This window comes from Amphiprion ocellaris, chromosome 12 (assembly GCF_022539595.1).
Source record: "Amphiprion ocellaris isolate individual 3 ecotype Okinawa chromosome 12, ASM2253959v1, whole genome shotgun sequence".
In the NCBI taxonomy this organism is placed as follows: Eukaryota; Metazoa; Chordata; class Actinopteri; family Pomacentridae; genus Amphiprion; species Amphiprion ocellaris.
Window position 1 is genome coordinate 14825486 of NC_072777.1, and position 20635 is coordinate 14846120.

Consider the following 20635-nt stretch of genomic DNA (forward strand, 5'->3'; position numbering starts at 1 on the left):
ACTTTTTCTACACTCGTTTGCTGACGGGTACAACGTGACAATAAAGCCAGATGTGTGTTGCGCAATGTGACCCTCATCAGTCCCCTAAGCCAGCACACAACTCCAAGGTCCAACCACAGTCAGCGATCTGTCCCTACCACACACAGTTCTTTCTGACCAAGTCAGCAGGTAAGATGCACAGATCTCTCTTCTCTGCTACAGCAACTTACTACTTCACAAATTTAAGAAAAATGTTTCAAAATTTGTTAATTAACATCAAGATTTAATTCTTTTAAATATATTTTTTTCATGTTTTGTTGAAAGAATATTATTGGTTGCTAAAGGATTTTTTCACTGTTAGACTTATTTTTCTCAAGCAGGATTAACATGTTTAAGGTACATCAGATTTTATTCATACATTATCTTACTCAGTTTTGTCCACAAGTCGCCTGTTATATGTTTAAAGGACGCTTTCAGTCATGTTATGCAATATGATGATTTCAGCTTTTATAACGTTTTTTTTTTCTTCTTCTTCTTTCATAATTTTATCTCAATGCCAGCCTTCTTTTACTTTGTCTCAATTTTATGACACTTTTCTGAGTCCTCCATTCAAAATTCTGATTAGTCATTATTTGGGTAAAATATTTACCAAAAAGCTCAAAGTTCAGGAGAATGAGATATCTTTTTGTATCACTTGTAGCGAAGTTCAAGAACAGAAAATAATATTTATCTACAGAACAGTGCACTCTTTTCTTTCACCAGCAGTGTATTGATTGAATATTAAGTTGTGGTTAATGTTTCAGTTCATAAGGTGTGGTTTAGGGTCAGTGCAAACAAAATCAGGGCTTCGTTCTATTTAATAGCATGACTCTTTACTCTGTTTCTGTTTCTTTCATCAGAGATTAGTAACTGATCATCACAAACAAAGATGGGAGACTGGGGATTCCTGTCCACCTTGCTGGAAAAAGTCCAGTCCCATTCCACCGTGATTGGGAAGATCTGGATGAGCGTCCTCTTCCTGTTTAGGATCATGGTTCTGGGTGCAGGTGCTGAGAGCGTCTGGGGTGATGAGCAGTCCGGTTTCGTTTGTAACACCCAGCAACCTGGTTGTGAGAACGTCTGCTACGATTGGACCTTCCCCATCTCACACATTCGCTTCTGGGTCCTCCAGATCATCTTCGTCTCCACGCCAACATTGGTCTACCTGGGCCATGCCATGCACGTCATCCACAAGGAGAACAAGCTGAGGGAGCTGATTTCCAGCCCTGGTGGGTCCATTCTGATCAAAAAGCCCAAATACACAGATGAAAAGGGAAAGGTGAAGATCAAGGGGAACCTGCTGGGAAGCTACCTAACCCAACTTGTGTTCAAAATCATCATTGAGGCCGCCTTCATAGTGGGACAGTACTACTTGTATGGCTTCGTCATGGTGCCCATGTTCCCATGCTCTAGGAAGCCATGTCCCTTCACTGTGGAGTGCTACATGTCCCGACCCACAGAGAAAACCATCTTCATTATCTTCATGCTGGTGGTTGCCTGCATCTCTCTGCTTCTCAACGTCATTGAGATGTTCTACCTGATCTGCACCAGGGTCAGATGTGGGTCCAACCCTAACAAATACAAGATTACTTCAGCAGAAAACCCTGCTGGACTGTCAGGTCCCAAGTGGCCAACTACAGAGGAAACACTCAAGCAGAACAAGATGAACGTGGAGCTCGAAACAAGCCGCAGTATTGGAGGAAGCCTGGATGGGGCCAAAGAGGAGAAACGGCTACTGAGTGGTCATTAAATACCACTCGTGACCATTAAAATGTATTTTCCTGTTTCATATTTTCTCTCCATGTTTCATAGTTCAGGTAGATCCAAGAGACTAAAGATTTCTTCCAATGTGGTGCACATGACAGAATATGAAAGAACAGCTTTGTTTAATAATGCAACATTACGAGCAAATAAAATCTTCATAAAACACCAATATTTAGGGGAAGATTGCCAGACTCATTTATGTTTGTATTATTAAATGCAGACCTCCTAACAAAAGTGTGCAATACTGAAGATGTATTTATATTATAGATGCTCACTTGTAAATCTATAGGTAAACAGACTGTTGTTTATGACCAGTTATTGAATGTGTTCTTTAAGTTATTGTCGTGGTTATTATGAAGGACTTGAAATAATTTTCCTACTGAACAATGATGATGATGATGATGATTGTTGTAAAAAAGTCTGTTTCTATTGATGTGGAAGAGACATTTTTGTATGCTTTATTGTTTTTAATAAATGATTTAAGTCGGGAAAACATGTTTCATCAGTCTGTTAATTTTAGATGAAAGGTTTACACGTTTCACTTCACAATGAAACAGCTTGCACTCAAAAACATTTGATTTCTACTTATTTTTTAGGCTGCAAATAATGGTATTTTTCATAATTGATTAGACTACTGATTATTTTCTACATTAAATGACTATTCAATCTATAAATTAGCAAGTTCTCCTTTATCAGCTCTATTTCAGTTCCCAGAGTCAAGTGATGTATTCCAGTCTGTTCAGGTTAAACTATTACCATCTGAGGAGCTAAAACTTTATATTGTTGCTTAGAAATGACTTTAACCATTAATTAACTATTAAAAATGCTGCCAATCAATTTTCCAGTGATTGATTAATAACTCAAGATTATAATACTTCATGCTTACTATAACTTCAGAACAGGGCATGGTTCATAGATGGTCAGATATTATAAGATTAAGGACATTTACATCAGTGGAACAATCCAAGAAAAGAACAACAAAGTGTCACATATAGAGGGGATGAAACACATCTATAGGAACTGCAGGACCTGCTCAAAACATTTTAATTCAACTACTTTTAAAGTACTTTTGTGAAGCACACAAATCTAGATTTACTCATTTTGTTCTGATTTTAAGCCTTTATGTTAACACAGTCTTAAAATGGCCCTGGTTGTTCAATCCTCACATAGTCTTGCAGAGTTATTGTATTTTACTGAATAGCATTTAAGCACAGGGGTTCATGTTGTGTCCATGCCCTTTACTCCCCGACTCTGTTATTATTTCACTAAAAACACGTTGCAGATACATAACTGACCATTCTCTTTTAAACTAAGATGCCAAGGGGGAGTAGTTTTGGAATTATCACAAAGTGATAATAAATAACAATTAGCATCAAACAGCTGCAAAATAATCATGAACATGATAATTGTGGTTTACAGTGCTGCCAATCATTAACCCGTACAATCTTTTCAGTGCTCAGCCCAAATTTGTCCACTTGAGATTTATCATTTCCAGATGTCATGACAACGTGACAGCTCGTACTGTTGCGCAATTTCAGTCTAATCTAAAGTTCAAGGTATCATAGACAGGTTTGGCTTGGTACACGGAGAGCTCTGTCATTCACTCACACAGCTGGTGACTGGTCTGTTTGTCTCGAAGAGGACCGTTTGAATTTAAAGGTAAATGAAAAATTATCTGTCTTATAAAATGCTGGTCATTTTTACTGCACAAAAATTTACATTCTAAAATGCATTCAACTTGTATTATTTTATTAATTTTGGAATAAGATACAAATTATCTCATTATCTCATCTGCAAAGGTACATAAAGGTGGATACAAGCATTTATTAATGTGAATGTTTTCTTATGTGTGTTAGCAAAGCATAGACAAACTGATGTCCTGTCTGTAATCTGTAAAGATAAACATCTGTATTGTCTACAATGCATATGATTAGATAAGTGCTGATGTATGGTCAGAATACATTGCAAGCATACTAAGGTGAAAAAAATAAAAGGCATATACATTCATGTGATGAATGAAGATTCTGTCCTACCTAACATCTATTCAAATATAGAGATTTTATAGCTCATTCGTTACATTATGAGCATTGTATAGATCAGCATTTGATTGTGCCTCTCTAAAACTAAAGAGACATTCTGCTGCTAATGTGTTTTTCAAATTATGTTCTTCGGTTGTATCCAATTGTAGCACCTATAATATTGATTCTAAAAAGTAATATATATGATGTATGTAATAAAAGAGACTCAATCACTCAGACCCATTACTTAGCTCACAAAACTTAACACCAGGTTACTGCTACTGTTCTGCTCTGTATTTTATTACAATTTAACTTCCTTAAGACATCACAGAGGATAGCTAACAAATTTGAAAACAAATGCAATTAAACATTTGGGGTTTTGCTTCCACTTGCTCTATGCTTATATGAATAGCTGAAAATAGTTCAGTAATGCATCATATTTAATAAGAGGCAGAATGTGATCTCAAATTTGCAGATCAACAAAATCATAACTCATTTTGTAAGGTGTTTGTGAATGAATTTTAAGACATGCTTGTTTGTTTGTTTTTTCTTGCCTTATTCATCGCTAAAAATATCATTTTCTTTTAGAAACCATGGGTGAGTGGGGATTTCTGTCCTCCCTGCTGAACAAGGTCCAGTCCCACTCCACTGTTGTTGGGAAGGTCTGGCTCAGCGTGCTTTTTATCTTCAGGATCATGGTGCTCGGAGCTGGAGCAGAGAAGGTCTTCTTATTTTTCATTGTTTATTTTATATAGTATTAACCAGAACTCATGCACCACTCATGTACTTTAGTGATTTCAGGTGTTTCAGATTAAATAATACCCTCTGGTGGCTAAGTCCTGACCAACATTTGTTGTGAAATAGTGAAATTCAGATGTTGTTCTGCTAGTGTATACAATTTGACAACTAATCATCAGGTTATAATTTATTAGAATTATACTGAAGCTTTTAAATTATTAAAAATCTTTACCATCCTAAATTAGAACTGCTTATCCATCACTCTGTGAATCAGTTTTCCGAGTTGCATTGGCAAGAGAATAGCAATAGACTGTTTTGCCTGATTTTGTTCATCTAAATTGGCCTTTGACCTATTACAATAATACATAATATTAATAAATAGCCACAGCAATGAATCATGTAATTTTATAGGTTGGTTATTTAATATTTAGCCACTAGTTGCACACATAAACTGCACATATTTTGGTAACCCACAAACCAATATGTGACACCACAGGGTCTACTTTATCTTTTCTATATATTGTTTCACACAGCAATACTTCAGTGCACCTCCATAACATTTATGCTGCTGCATGAACTAAATATCGCACCTCTTCATTAAAGTAACTCCATTTGTTGTAATGTTGTGACGGTAAAAATAACTTCTCATCTGAACGTTACAGGTTTGGGGCGATGAACAGTCCAATATGGTTTGTAACACCAAACAACCTGGTTGCAAGAACGTCTGCTACGACCACGCCTTCCCAATCTCACACATTCGATTCTGGGTCCTTCAGATAATCTTTGTCTCAACACCAACACTGATCTACCTTGGTCATGTCATTCATGTCATCCACAAAGAGAACAAGCTGAGAGAATATATGCAGACACACTCTAATAATGAAATCGTCAAATATCCTAAGTACAGTGATGAAAAAGGCCATGTCACGATCAAAGGCAATCTGCTGGGAAACTACATGACTTCCATATTTTTCAGAATAATTCTGGAGGTGGCGTTCATTGTGGGTCAGTATTATTTGTACGGGTTCATCATGGACCCATTAGTCGTCTGCTCCCGAGCGCCATGCCCCTTCACTGTAGAGTGCTACATGTCTCGACCCACTGAGAAAACCATCTTCATCATCTTTATGCTGGTTATGTCCTGCCTCTCTCTGGTGCTCAACGTGGCAGAGATCTTCTATCTGGCATGCTGTCGTTCATCCAGGCGAAAATCTAAAATGCTGCAAGCGCCCGCTATTGCCATTCACCCCCATTTCAATGGTGACAGCATGATGAAAACTAAGTATGGCCTCCATGATGCCAGTCACAGCACAGCCTGAGGAATTCCATTTATATCCAGTGTGAAAAATTTTAAGTCACACTGTCAACAAGCAAGAGGGCATTTCAAAAAAATGGGTAAATTTGAATGAGCCCATGGTACACATTTGTAAAATTACACAAAAGTTATTTATTTATAAGATGCTTAGAATTTAATTTTTAAAAAATCATGTACATTTAGAGTTAATATATTTACGATAGTAAAGAAAACGCACCCAAATAATTTATAATATATTGTCATTGGAACAAACTTTTAAAAAGTGTTAGGGACAAATGTATGTTCTTGTGGGCTTTTTTTTTCTTTGTTCATTGCTTTGTGTTTTGTACATACCATTACACGGGACAGTTGTGAACACTGGTTTCCCCCTAGTGTCAGGTTGGTAATTGTGGCAGAAAATTTAATGTCAGTCTGCTGTGGCCAGTGACTACATGACCTGAATATCAAAGGGACCAGACCACACAACTTGACTTACTGCAGATATTTTTGACTGTGATTCAGTTTGAATTCGCTAAAATCCATTCTAACACTGCAAGCTTTTTGCTTTGTAAGTGCTGTTAGTGCTACTTTGCTATTAAAAAATGTCTTCTTTTTTTAGACTCTCCCATATTAATAATTTTACAGTCATGACTTTTGGAAGTGTAAATATGTCAACTGGAAGGCATTTGTTTTTTCATGTTTTGTACCTGTGCTTTGTGTTTTATATGATGGTAAAACCTGATAAATTCAGTGCAAAAACATGTATGTTTATTAAAGCATGTTTGAAATTCACAACTACCACATCTCTATTTGTTTCATTATTACTGCCTTTACACTTAACCATGATTACTAAGATGGCTGCAAGCAAGCAAGAATCTTCACTCTGTATTAGTGTGGCTGCTGAAAGCGCTGACATGTATGTACATACAAATCCCATATACAACATAAAATACCCCCAGAGTCATTTAATGTGTGATTTTTTATTTGAAAAAATTGTTTAGTTTTGGGGACATTTCCTCTCAAAATAAAAGGTTTTGCAGTTTTGGGGATTTTTTTTTTTTTATTGGTGTGCTATGTGACCAGTTAGAGTGTGTTATAATGGTTTTTGACCAGAAAAAAACTTCTAACCTGCTCAAATTTGTCTTCATAAGCACATAGTTTGCATTAAAATGCAGTCACAAGGGATGTTCTTTGCCACAATGTTAATATCTAACCTAAGTGAACTTTTGTGTTTTTGTTTTAAGCCTTAACTGATGGGAAACTCACTGCTGAGCTCTCGTTCACTGCAATAGACACTAAAGGCAGATTTTCTTACTTATTCAACTTGAAATCTCTTCCTTCATGTTTGCTGTGTGGGGAAAATGCCGCATATTTTCAGTATCAGGAAATCCAACTGTAATTAATAATACCAAAACCACTGCTAAAAAATAGAATTCCTAATGTAAATGCAGTTTTTCTTCAATAAAAGTGGAGTTTTCATGTTCAGCAGTCTCTGGTTATCGCTCAGTGAGCAGACTTATTACATCTGAGATGTCATTTCAAGGATGCAGAAGGTTCTGTGCTTTAGTCCAGACACTAGCAAAACTGCTGTTACAATGCCACTTAAATAAGACTGTGTGACTCACACAAGTGTGCGGTGTTTGCGCTGAATGGGTGCCATTACGATGCTGAGTTCATATTAACAGCAGTTGTCAGTAAGATATCTGTAAACAGTTGATGTGCTTTGTGTCTCTCCATGAACATTAGATTTTCTTCAGTGTAATCACATCCTGTTCTAAATTTATTTGAATAAAACTGATCAAATTACAAATGAAGAAAGTACTGTAGCACTCTTTGTGGTCTGTGAGTGCTCTCTACTGGTCCTTCAGATTGATATCATCAAAGTCTCTGTGGAGAAAGTCAAAAATGATAAAACATGACAAGCATCTTGTGGTTGGTTGTGGCTCAGTTGGTAAAAAGGGTTGACTTTTAATGTTAAGGTTGCAGGATTGACACCAGTTCCTCCTGTACATGTGCATAACTATAAAGCCCCTAGTGGCTGCAGCAGCTTTCAGCTGCTACACTTGTAATTTCTCAGGGAGTGCCCATTTTAGAGATTTCTGTTAGTCTGCATTTGTAGCACTAATAGAGCAGCAAACAACTAAATGCTTTCAAAAGATAAAGCTCTGCAAGCTTTATGTTCTATGTTTTGGCAGCTGCACAAACACTCTTTTGAAACTGTCAGCCCTCCCCACACTTATGAACAGACTGAAGCCTTAATAATACTACCACAAGGACACTTACAGAGACAACTCTGGGCACCATGAACACGTAATTGTTGCTTTACTACTACTTTCCTAGTTTTGTGCTGCACGGAAATGGCTGTATAGCGTCCAGTAGACTCTCACAATAAAATTGACATCACTCAGACCCTGGCAGACCCTAGTGTCTGACAAAAAGTACAACACTGGTCTCAGAGCAACCTCTATTACTGCATTGTAAAATGCAGTCCTGCATTTACACAGTAACCCCAAAAATCAAAAACTGTAGAAGAAAAGTATTTCATTGTTATTCACCTAATTTATGTGCTGTTTCATTTCAGTGCAGTTGCTACATTCATGGATTCGTTCACCTGCCCATTTGTTTTGCTCCAAGATGGTGGTGCTCAGTTGACACCCAGTGGTTCTGAAGGGCTGCACACAGAACCTCTGAAGGACACCAGAAGTGAACGTCCATCCAGCTATAGCTGCCCCAGTTTGAGTCCCTCAACTATGAGCAGACATTCAGGTTCAGAGCTAACATTTGACAAAAGGTAGTTCAAAAATACTTACTGTTCTCCTGAAAGTATTTTCACAATTGTCTCAAAACAATGTAAAGTAAATAAAAATATTTAATCCACTGGGTGACAAAAAGGTTCTTTCACAACAAACATGGCTGCCCATAGGATACATGAATACACAAGCAGTATGTGTTTTATAATCAATTAGTGGATGTGAAACATTTTCATCCAGATAGTTAGAAAAGGAAGGGTTCTGGAAATACCTTCAGAACAACAGTAGGTGTTCTGTGCGTTTTTCTAACATCCCCGGGTTACTTCTTTTAAGCAGAAACTGTAGTTAACTATATCACTATGCTAACACATTAGACGCACAAATTGGAACTATTTTCAGTTATTGTGCAAGAGCAGACCAACAGCTAAATAACGACAATTATATTACTATTTTTATCAGTACCAACCCATGGTGCAGTACAAGGTAGGGTATTCTAGTAACGGAAGAGGCCACAAGATGGCGCCGTTCGCACACAGAACACAGTGGCGCCGCCCACCGCCCACATACTTGAACCACCAGCTTCCTCTTCCTCACAATAACAACAGCTGGCAGCAGTTAAAGATGGCCGCCGCAACCATAGCGGGGCTCGATGCCCACAGGATGGAGGAAAAGAAGTTCGAATACTTCTCCTCCATCAACTCCATGGCCAAGAAAATAATGCAGGAGAGGGAGAAAATCAAAGCCAAACACGGTTCGTCTTGGGAGAAAATGACGCCACAAGAGCAAGACAACGCCATCGACAACTGCATGATGGACCCCCATATCCGAGCCCGATACGCTATGCACAGAGTAGACCGCGAAGAGGTGGTCTGTTACCCCAAACTGCTCATTCAGACGGGCCAGAAGATAGTTCATTTCGGTGAAGAGGTACTTAGACCACGTTAACGTTTATATTTTTAATGGCTTTTTAACGTGTTTAGAGGGAAGAATAGCCCGTGCTGTCATGGTTGCTAACAGTAGCCACATAGCCGCTAAAATATGTTGGTAAACGTCACGGCTGCTATTTAATATGTAACCTAGCAACTAGATAGATGTAATTGTGGAATTTTGTTTGATAGATTTACAAAAGAATCCAATTTGTAGACACGCCCATAATACATAAGTATTAGCTATACAAAATCTAAGTATCTAAATTGATGTGTGGTTTGTATATTTTGGGGTTTTCTCACGTCTTCCTTTCTGTTTTGTTAGTTTAGACATTCACATAATGCGATTTTTCCACTAAAAATAAACCTACATGTGTATTTAATTGCACTTACACACTTTGTCTAAGGTCCTGAGTACAGCATGTGTCTCACTACAACATACATTTGTCTGTTTAGGATATTACCTGGCAAGATGAGCACTCTGCCCCCTTCTCATGGGAGACCAAGGTAATTCAAACGTTAAAATCATATTTTTGGCATGCATCCTTGTACAATGCATTGTAATTTGAAGTTCAAGGCTATGTTTGTTTGGGTTATGCCTGAAATATCTGGAGCTCTGTATTTGTGAATCTACATACTGTTAAACATAAATCTCATTTTCCAGAGTCAACTGGAGTTCAGCTTGACATCAGGCTCTGCAGAGGGGATCTCTGCCTCACAGGCTGACTCAAAATCCACCAAGGTTCCTCATTCCAGCCAGCTTGGCAAAAGTACACCAGGAACCAAGGTATGATTAGCCATTGTGAGTGTTTTATTTGAAAAAGAAATGTTTACCCAAATGGCAATGGACTTGTAGTTTTAAGTTTGTCTGACCCAGAGTTGAATATGACCGGATTAAATCATTATGTTCACATTTAGTAGAAACTTGGGATGAGTAATGCCCAAGCAGTCAAGCTTTAGACTGATAATTGAATGTTGTCAGGGTACCTTTGGGCCTCTGGGATGGACCTACATCACAGTGAAGAAATATAGGTCACCTAGTTGTTTCATGTGATCTTTTACTGCTGCTTTTCTCTGATGACCAGAAATGTGAACATGCTTTTTACACAGAAAGTTTATTGTAGCCAAATGAATATCTGAGTTAATATATATTAATATGTGTATTATTCAAAACAAAAGTCACATCTTACAGAATTTTATAGCAACACATCAGCAAATTTGAGCAACCTGGTGTGCAGATTTATCGTATACATTTAAGTGAATGTGGTAGTGTTTTTGTGTTATCTGTCTCATGAAATTTCAAATACAAATAGGGTTTTTCTGTGATCATTTCACAGTTCACATTTTTTTCCTCATGATAACATCTTGCTGTATCTACAGATACTGCTTTCTTGGCTTGTGTGAGATGTACATGTTTCTAGACAGAATTTCTCACTAAATACCTTCAATCTTTACGCACATTTTTAAGTAGAATTTTTTTAAATTTTCACTTCAGAACTTTACCAGAGTAGCGATGCCGCTTAATGTTCCATGAATGCAGCATGTATTCAGTGGGAGAATGTAATGAAATGTGATTGCAATCATGAAGGTGTCTGTCAGTGAGGGGCGGCGGCCAGAGGAGGAGTCATCTTTCTGGAAGATCAGTGCTGAGAGGTCCAGGCTGGAGGGAGAGCAAGCTGACTTCCAGTCCCTGACACCCAGCCAGATCAAATCCCTAGAAAAAGGAGAGAAATCACTTCCTTCTTACCGCCGACAGGTAAGCACTAAAAAATACCACCACAACACACGTAATAATTACTGTTTGTTGTCATTTCTTTTTGTAGGAACAGCTTTCAAGCAACTGGTATGTCTTTGTCATTGTCTGTTTCTGAACAATGTCAGAAGATTGGTGTTTGTTGCTTGTTAGTCAAACTGAAAATGTTAACGAAAGCCATATTTATTTTTCTGCAGGAATCCTCTGTTACCTCCAAGGAGCATGAGGCAGCAGAGCATCACCCTCCACCTCCCGCCAGGTCCACCAAGCAGAGAGCACCCAAGCCTCCTGCTCCACAGCCTCCTCTCCCTGCCGCTGTTAGCGCAACTCCGGCGTCCATCTCCATCTCGCCAAACCCACCCCCACCTGTCAGCGTCTCCTCTTCAGTTGCAGGCTGGGAGAGATCTCAGAGCACCTTGCCATCAGTCAGCAACACCTTGGATGAAATGTTCTCTTCCAGCCTGATGTCCAAGCCTTCCAACCTCTCTGCCAGTGTGGAGAAAGAGAAGGAGGAAGAGGGTTCACCCAATTTTGACAACAGCCCCACATTTTCCCAGGTGAGCTCTGAAAGAGAGACAGTTTCCAGAGTGACGTGAGCACAGTTTCATATCATGAAATCTAGCAGTGATTGATTCAAATCACATAACAGATATTGCTAAAGGCCTGCTAATTGAAATACTTGCTGTGACATATTGGATCATTGTGTGACTAGAAATGCAATTTGCTTTAAAATTAGGTTTTTGATCATTGTTAGCTCAGTATTAATAATGCACTGACAGCACTGGTTCTTGACTTAGTTCAGGCTTTCTTAAGGTTTCAGTCACACTCATAGTTTGATTTATTTGTTCCAAAATATGTTAAAAATAGTTCTGTTTTATGTTTGGTGCATGTCTTAATCAGACTGTTTTTTATATGAAGTAAGGAAGAGCTCTAACTGTTGGGTAATATCAACTGGCAGGCAGCTGTCATTCTGTATAGTCAGTGTTACATGACCCCATGTGGGAACATCAAAGTTGCTTACTGACAGCAGTGCTTTACAGCACTGAGTAACATATTATTTTGGGTGACGCTTAACTTTTCGTGTGAACTGCAGGCTGTGTTGATACTAGTCTGACTCACCAGATGTGGGATGCAGGTGTAAGCCAGCCTTTGGTTGTTCATGTTCCCTCGGCTATCTGCATTCTACTGCTTTTTCTGCTACAGCAAACAGCAACAACCTCCAGGCAGCAACCTTTCATACTGGAAATATTAGGTTTTGTTAAGCATTTAAATTGTGCAGTATGGAAGCCTTGCTAGTTTTTTTTCTTTATGGATTATCCATTTTAATCACCATGCTTCTCTCGCTGCATGCAAATGTTTCACCATAACAATTTCACTCATCACTATTTTGAGGGAACAACGAAAGTCCTTTGCTTAGCCCCGCTCTAGATGACTTTGATTGGTTTAAAGAAATACAAAGAAGCCAGACTAACATATTCAACAGAACAGGCTCATGAAGCCAGACTATGTTTACACAGAGCAGAGAAGAAAGGACTGGAAAGATTGAGATGATAATGAAACATAGCTGGGCAGAATAATTCAAACTCTGTATTTAGTGGAGCAAGCTGCGACAGAGGTGTTGTACATTCAGCATGTTGAAATGTCTTAAAAGAGTTGATGTGCAGAGTGGTTTGATAAACACCTAGTTTGTAGAGGTGGTAAAAACGTAAATAGGCCTAATTCAAAAAACTGTTTATGGCTTGTGAAGCCCCTATTTTTGTTCCAAAATTAGTAACTCCTGTGGGCACTTGGCACTTTTAGCTATTAATTTTTTTTTGTAAAACTAATAATCAATTGAAGGCTCTTTTTCTTTTATATAATCTATGCTGGATTGATTGCTTTGTTTCAGCACAAAATACCTTTTTGAGTTTTCTTTCTAGCCGTGGGATACGTGGTGCAGGACTTTATTTTGCTGTGAAGAATGAGCCCACTGTGAGTGCAAACAGAGCAAATAATGCCCAGAAACTGTTTGCCATTCAGAGAATCAAAAACACATCATAGGTGGCTACACGTTGAAGCGTAGAGGCTACAGCAAAGCTGACGTCATGTGTTCCAAGATGTAACTAAGTGCTGGGTCTTTGCTCTTTGGCATCGACACAAACACCACATAAGAGCTGGGATTGGTGATGGGCTGTGTTTACCTCACATGTGTTTCTGGTTTGAATTCTCCTTCGTTCTGCTTTGAGACATGCACTGGTCTTACTCACCATGTCCTCTTATGACACAGTTACCTTCATTTTCTCACTAACAGGAAAAAACTAATTTCTGGCAGAGTAGATTAAATTCTAGTGAATCTCTTGTAAAAATGCATCATCATGCAGCTGAGATGGTGTAAACATGGATTCTTCGTATGGCTGTTGAACATGGTAGAATGAACTACTCCAGCTTTATACACCTCTGTTCACTTTCAGGTTGATCAGGAAAAACTCAGCATTCATACACAACAGCCATACATGTTACCATGGTTACCGAATGAGGTAAAGTAAAAACACAAGTTATAAAAATGTCGATTGTTTTTTAACTTTACGTCACGGAGGGCGGATGGATTGATTGTATGTTTAGTTATGAACTGTCACAGAGTCCTGCAGTTGATGTGTTTTCCTTTCATGCCACCAACAAACCTCACCACAGTCCACTCTTTCTGGGTGTTTAGTCTGCAACAAAGTATGATTTACAACTTTCACATGAGGCCTAACAAACCAAATGAAATATGTAAACACTCCAGATTTCACCTGAACCTCAACAAACACATTGGGTGCAAAAGCTTTCCCAGAAGTCAAGCAAATACTCACAAACAACTGAAAAAACATGGTAGATATCCTGATAATTTTCCATTTAACCTAATCTAATAAATCCATTGTAGGAAGTCCAGTAAAGTAAGGAATAAGTCCAGCTTCAATATACAAAAAAATCCAGAAGTGCAAGTTATTAATAGCCAGTCACTATACACCATCTGCTACCCTCGACAGTATTTACCACAGTCTCCCGCTTTCTCTCCTTTTCAGTTCAATACAAGCAACAGCGTCCTGAAGACTGGATTCGATTTCCTAGACAACTGGTAAACCACATCTGAGACCAGTCACCGTTCTGAATGAGTCATCCTCATCATCACTTTAAAGAAGGACCATACTGCCATGACTACAGACATCCACATCTAGATTTAAGAGACTTTAAAATGACCACATTATGTTCTTGTAATCATCTTCAGTGGCTTGTTACGACATTATCTCACCGCCTATGTGCTGGTGTTTTTTTTTATTTTTTTTTTTTACCCCTGAATAGAAGTGCACCCTTTTCCTTTCAGACTAGGATTGAATCTTTTGAACCTCTTGCCAAACCCCTCCTGATGTTACACTCGCTATGAAGCACTATGGTACACAGAAACATATTGTAATTAGTAGGGGGATATAGTAGATTGGAAATCCAGTGGCTTTTATTGTTCAGGCGTAGCAAAATGTTCTATTTGTCACCACATGTTTTCATGAGTTTGAAAACCACATTGGCCACTTATCCCTGCTAATTAGGGTAGCATGATGATTGTGTTGCTTACAGTGAGAATGCACAGTAACTTGGCTACATTCACATGTAAACTCTTAGACACTAATCCAGCAAAGAGCAGTTTGGTACCACAAGCATGTAACAATTTTCATCATCTGTGCAAACACCTCATCCATTTTTAAGTTGTATTGTTTCTTAGGAAGATTTTGCTCTCTGATCTGCTTTTATTTATACTTACGATATATATTCTATTAGAGTTGAAGTAGTGCTGCAGTCCTGACCCGCATAGTGCAATTACTACAGACAGTGTTCCTGCTGGTCATGGAAGTCCTGGCATATCATGGAATTGTGATATTGGGGAATGGAAATCATGGAATTTTACATTTATATGACCTCACTGAATTATCGCAGAATGTTTTTTCCAACTTTTATAAATTCATGGAACTAGATGGTTGTTCTCAGCCAAGTCTAAGTGAAAACCAGACTGCTGTTCTCTTTGGCATTTGAAAAAAAAAAAAAACAGGAGGGAAGAACAGCCATGGAAGTACATACACTTAGTCATGGAAAATTCATGGACTGTATATCCAGACTGTCGTGGGAACCTGTTACAGATGTCCTGTGTGGATTTAGGTCCTTGCCAACACTTAACCCTCACTGTATTACCCCTTTCATCTTTGACCTCAAGCTAGCACTGAACAAAGCTAGTGTACATTGATAAAGACACTCAAACATTGTGTTGTAGGTAGACAGGCAGGTGTGTAGTGGTTGGTAGCAATTGTCAGACCTGAAATCCATGATATGACTAGAGTACTATTTTACTGAATTTTCTATGTATCCGCTGATTGTATCCTTTGCTATATCTGTATATTGCACTCTTGCATTTTGAGGTCACAGATTGGACAGAAGTAAATACATTAAACCTGTTAATTGTCTTTTTCTTTTAAGGTTTTTACTCTTACACTCCATTCCTTTTGTATAGGTGAGAGGTGTTTTCTAGCTTATTTCCTTTTCTCTTATGTTCTCTGTCACACCCGCAAATTCAGTTTTCCAAACATAAGGAAAGTCATGCTGATACAGTAAGTTTCTGTTTGGAGAAAAAGAGCATATTGCTGCCGGCAAATACCACAACAGCTATTGGTGGATGTGATTTCATCATAGGAGAAAATCCGATGGAAAGAAGTCAAAATTTGTAGAAGGTTTGCTGGAGGGTGATTAGGCTTGTCTCTTTCATCAAGACTGTTTGCTTGTTTGCATTTTTAGTGACTTCCCTCTCAGCTTCATGACATCAATTCCTCCAGCTGTAATTTCTACCAGATCCAAAGTGTCATTTAGGAAAGGAGTGCTGAAGGATGTCCGGTGCTCAAAGGAAACTTTGTGTTGCTCAGTTTCAACAACACATTGGCAAAGTTCAGAATTATAAGACCTCAATCAACTGTCACTCTTTGTTGCAAAGAGGCCATTCTGCAGTGTTTATTTTAAGAAGCAAGAGCTTTGCTGTGTTTCATACATAAGATATATGTGAAATTGGCATAGGGCTGCTGAAGAAATAGAAAATGAAGCTGATTCTTCAAACTGAGCGAATGTAATGTTGGTCAGTGTGACTACTCATTGACTGAACTAAATCTAAAATTGAAGCTCATCTAAAAGTTGAGCAAACTGACAGGACTGTGCCACCTTCTTATCTGTACAATAATTAAAAAACTAGCTGCAGCCACTTACCTTAGCATAAATGATGGAAATGGGAAATAAAACGACTTGCTTCCTTGAGTCTGAAGGTAACAATCTGATCCAAAATTGTCGCACCTCTCAGTACATGCACAGTTTGTAAGTTGGCAAATACAGTTATTCCTCTTACAAACGATCAACAACTACTTTGTAAGATTGTATTGGAAGTACAGGCAACAAAGTAGCAACTTAGTGTATCAAAAGTATATACTGTTGTGAGCATTTAAACAGGACAGAGTACAACTGTGGCTTCTAATTATCCTAACTGTATGGAAAAGGTTGTAAAAGGAACTGTGAACTCCAAAACTTTTTCAGTTTTTGACTTATGGGCTGTGTCTATTTCTGCATCATGGCTCCATGTGGAAAAGAACTGACAGGGGAACTGAAAAATCTGATTGTGTGACTTCACAAAGATGGAAAAAGATACAAAAAGATTTGTGACCAACTGAAAATCAGTGGAATATACAGTGAGTCATAGTACCACTTGTCAGAGTTGCAGCAGTCATACTTGTAAAGTGACGCCACAGACGGTGCTCGGGAAAACAGGGACAGGTGCTTCAGACTTGCACGGGGGTCGTCAAAGGAAATCAGAGTTTCTGTGATAGCTGGGACAGGGTAAAGGAAGCCTAGCGAATACTGGGGGCACATTCTTGGTTAGGTGAGGCCAAGATAAATTTGATCAGCTCCGATTGAGTCCAACATGTTAGACATGAACCTCACAAAGACTACCGCAATGAATGCATAGTCCTGACAGTGAAGCACAGAGGCAGGAGTGTGAGCATATGGGGCTGCAGGAGAGCAAATTTGTGTTGAAGAGATTAGATTTATGGATGACCCCATGAATGTCTGTTGACAAAATAAAATATTAGCTGACAAGATGACTCCCAGTGTGAAGAGGCTTGGCAGAAGATGAATATTCCAGCATGACATTAAATTAAAGCACCCTGCCAAAATGACACAAACGTTTAGAAAGAAGAAAAAAGTGGAAACTCTAAGCTGGGCATGTACGTGGCCATACTAGAATCAAATACAAATCATTTGGGTTTTTTTTAAAGAGAACGAAAGAGCAACACAGTCCCCTCCAAAACAAACATCCAGTGTATGTTTTCTCTTTTTCCCTACATTTTTTCAAGTTTAAAAAGATCACCTTTGTCACGTCTTTGTCTCTTTTCCCCAGTTTCCCCTTTGAGGAGGGCAAAATTTGAGGAATTTGGGAAGCGCTACAACATCATGACTACTCAAGAGTAGGAAGCAAGGTAAAAGGAAGAAGAAATAGATAAAAGGCCTGAACATATCCAAGGCAGAGAGATGGGCAGATGACATGGCAGGTGAAAAAAATAGAAAATCTCTGAAGAATGACAGAGCATCTCTGCAGACCCATCTGGCACTGACTCAAGTGAACCCACTTGAGGTGGTCTATCAGCCTTCACACAGCTCCTCTGTAGTCACAAAGATGCAATAGATTGTGGACTTTATGTTGGCCAGACTCAGGCCATAAACAGCTTATGTCTACATATATCATCTAGGAGTGTGGGTCTTCATGTTACTGTATATTAGTGTTCATCATCCCTCCCTGAACTGAGGCACCTCTGTCCAGTCCGACCGCCTCCCTGCAGCACCACCCAACACTTCCAGATCCTGAATGGCTGCTTTGTGTTCAGAAAACGTTTGGCCGAATTTCTTTTTACAGCAAATGTTTGGGTGAGTGAAAATCATTGCACGGTATTGAACTTACAGCTGAAACAGAGACAGGACCGTTATTGTGTACCAGTGTATGTCCAGCAGGCTAATGAGGCACTTTATTTTTCATTTTTTTAAATTTAAAATGAAACCATAGGTCCCCTTCAAAAAGCAAAAAGACCTGATCTGTCAGTGAGAGATACCGGATGCCCTAGATGTTTTGCACTTTTCCCCCTTTTTTAGAAGCTTTGTTCACATCTGAGAGGTCAAAAGACAGGTGGAAATTCGGTCATCCAAATGTTTTTGCACTGAGGAGTTATAAGTCCATGATTAGTTAACAAAGTTTAAGAGAAATCTGCAGCTCAGTCCTTGTATGACCACAAACCTGCAGAGCCAAATTTGTTTCATTTCATGCATTGTAATCTTGTGGTTAAAAATATTTCTCATTTATGGTGTGATTTTGAAAGGGGGGCTTTTCACTTATGTGACCATCAGCGTACATTTGTCCATCTGTTAGTCTGTCTGTGCGCAACATTACTCAAAAACGAAATAATAGATTTGGATGAAATTTTCAGGGAAGGTCAGAAATGACACAAGGACTAAGTGATTAGATTTTGGCAGTAATGCGGCTTGTCTGGATCCAGAGATTTGTTAAAGATTTCTGTATCATTGCAAGATAGCGGCATGGCATCACTGTTACTATGACAACAAGTAAACACTACGTCCGCTGCCTGCTGATGATCACGATTGTGATCCTTCTACAAATCGACTGCTGTGAACTTATCAGGACTTATCCGTCAGAAATCATACAACGACTGAGTAGCCTTGGTCAAGTACTGCGCTCTATGAGAGCTTTTCTTGTTTAAATGTCTTCCCTAAAGTACGCCGACAGCAGATTTTTATTTTTAACCATCATATTTTTGTTCGAGAAAAGGATGATTAAATTCTATCACAGTTTCATAAATCCTAGGGTGACCTCTTGAAATGTCTTTTATTATGCACTGAACCACCCAAAACCCCAATATATTTAATATCATGAAAACGGACAATTTTTACAACAACATAAAAATACATTTGACTGTAGTTCCTTTGTTGGATTGATTTCACTGTATTTTACTAGTTTCCATGACACCATGATAAGAAATGCCAAGGTCAAAACAAAGACTCCCGGGGGTAATTTTTTTCCATTCTCTTGTTTAATCCAATCTGAGGTCTGGAAAAAGTTCTGGAATCCATCTTGTTGCTGGAACAGCTGTGTATATGCAGTCGTCCTGCAGCCTCAAACACATCTGTAGCTCACAGTCCCAGTAGCTGCCGCCGCTCCTCCCAGTCTCCAGAACTTCGCCACAGTCGCTTCCCTGGAAAGTCTGCTGAATTCTTGTGGCATTTTAACCGGCATTCCTCCTGCTACAGTCCGACACACACACAGACAAAGACACAGACACACATATGCACACACAGACACACAGTCATGCATGCACAAGCACATAAGGTTTCTCTTTTCTTTTTCTGCCATCATTTCCTGAACAGATTCTCCAACCCATATTTCTCTCACCACAGTTTATTTAATTATACAAGAAAAGCTTGGCAATCACGCCTGATATGTAGCCACATAGCATATATATGACATACATGATATATGTATGTCAAGATTGCTTATCGGCTGCATCCCATAAGATTGACACACATGGCTGATGATCTAAAATGAAGCAGCTGTTACTTTAAGCCACATAAGCACCACTGCTAGTCTTGCTGTCATTTGTTGCTCATGTCAGGATGATGAACTTTTAGTTTTATTTTTCGCCGACTTGAATGCTGCTATTAAAATTTTAACCCATTTATATATTAGTTAGCTTTGACTTAACTATTAATACATATTTTTGTTATCTATTTGTGATGCTAGTCAATAAGGTAACAAAATTTTAGACTCATTCAGTCTGAACATTAATAGGTTATGTTGCTACAATCTCATGTGGTCTAGTAAGACCAGTAGCTTTAAAGGTGCCCCTTTTTAGGCAAATTGATGGAAGTGTCACATCCCCAGAAAATGTATTTCAAATTTTAGCTCACAATTCTGCAAAGATGGTTCATTTTGCCAAGACTGTATAACGCAAAATTTTAGCTTTGACCCAAACAGACTTTTTCAGTTCTGTAGCTTTAAGTGTAGCTGAGCTGCTGCTGTCCCCGCCTTCTTCAGGAAGGAGACTCTCTCTGCATCTGTGATTGACAGCATGAAGCAAAATGGTTCACAGCACAGCACTTGACCCAGACATGAATGAGTGTGTGAAACCAGGACTTTCAGTTGCTTCTGACTTTCTCTCTGAGCAGTCATGTTACATGGAATATCTTCAAATTCTAGTACAGCTGTTGCCTTACACTTATGTGTATGGTGAGTTTGTTTAACAACATGGCGGTTATAGAATCACTAATTT

General features: G+C 38.7%; 3 protein-coding genes across 4 annotated transcripts; all 3 read left to right on the forward strand.

Annotated features, from left to right (window-relative positions):
- The first annotated feature begins 46 nt into the window (after positions 1-46).
- gja13.1 (gap junction protein alpha 13.1) lies at positions 47-2275 on the forward strand. The gene is made up of 2 exons (XM_023264249.3): positions 47-168; positions 879-2275. The coding sequence occupies exon 2, from the start codon at positions 908-910 to the stop codon at positions 1766-1768; it is 861 nt and encodes a 286-aa protein (XP_023120017.1). The 5' UTR covers positions 47-168; positions 879-907; the 3' UTR covers positions 1769-2275.
- Positions 2276-3298: 1023 nt separating this feature from the next.
- LOC111564595 (gap junction Cx32.2 protein-like) lies at positions 3299-6630 on the forward strand. The gene is made up of 3 exons (XM_023264266.3): positions 3299-3441; positions 4389-4522; positions 5201-6630. The coding sequence occupies exons 2-3, from the start codon at positions 4394-4396 to the stop codon at positions 5855-5857; spliced, it is 786 nt and encodes a 261-aa protein (XP_023120034.1). The 5' UTR covers positions 3299-3441; positions 4389-4393; the 3' UTR covers positions 5858-6630.
- A 2549-nt stretch (positions 6631-9179) lies between these two features.
- c12h1orf198 (chromosome 12 C1orf198 homolog) lies at positions 9180-15730 on the forward strand. Of its 2 annotated transcripts, XM_023264398.3 has the most exons (7): positions 9180-9509; positions 9965-10015; positions 10173-10295; positions 11097-11264; positions 11459-11818; positions 13712-13777; positions 14306-15730. In XM_023264398.3, the coding sequence occupies exons 1-7, from the start codon at positions 9204-9206 to the stop codon at positions 14360-14362; spliced, it is 1131 nt and encodes a 376-aa protein (XP_023120166.1). In that variant the 5' UTR covers positions 9180-9203; the 3' UTR covers positions 14363-15730. The 2 variants fall into 2 exon arrangements, with proteins under 2 accessions (XP_023120166.1, XP_023120167.1); XM_023264399.3 differs by lacking the exon at positions 13712-13777.
- The last annotated feature ends 4905 nt before the right edge of the window (positions 15731-20635 follow it).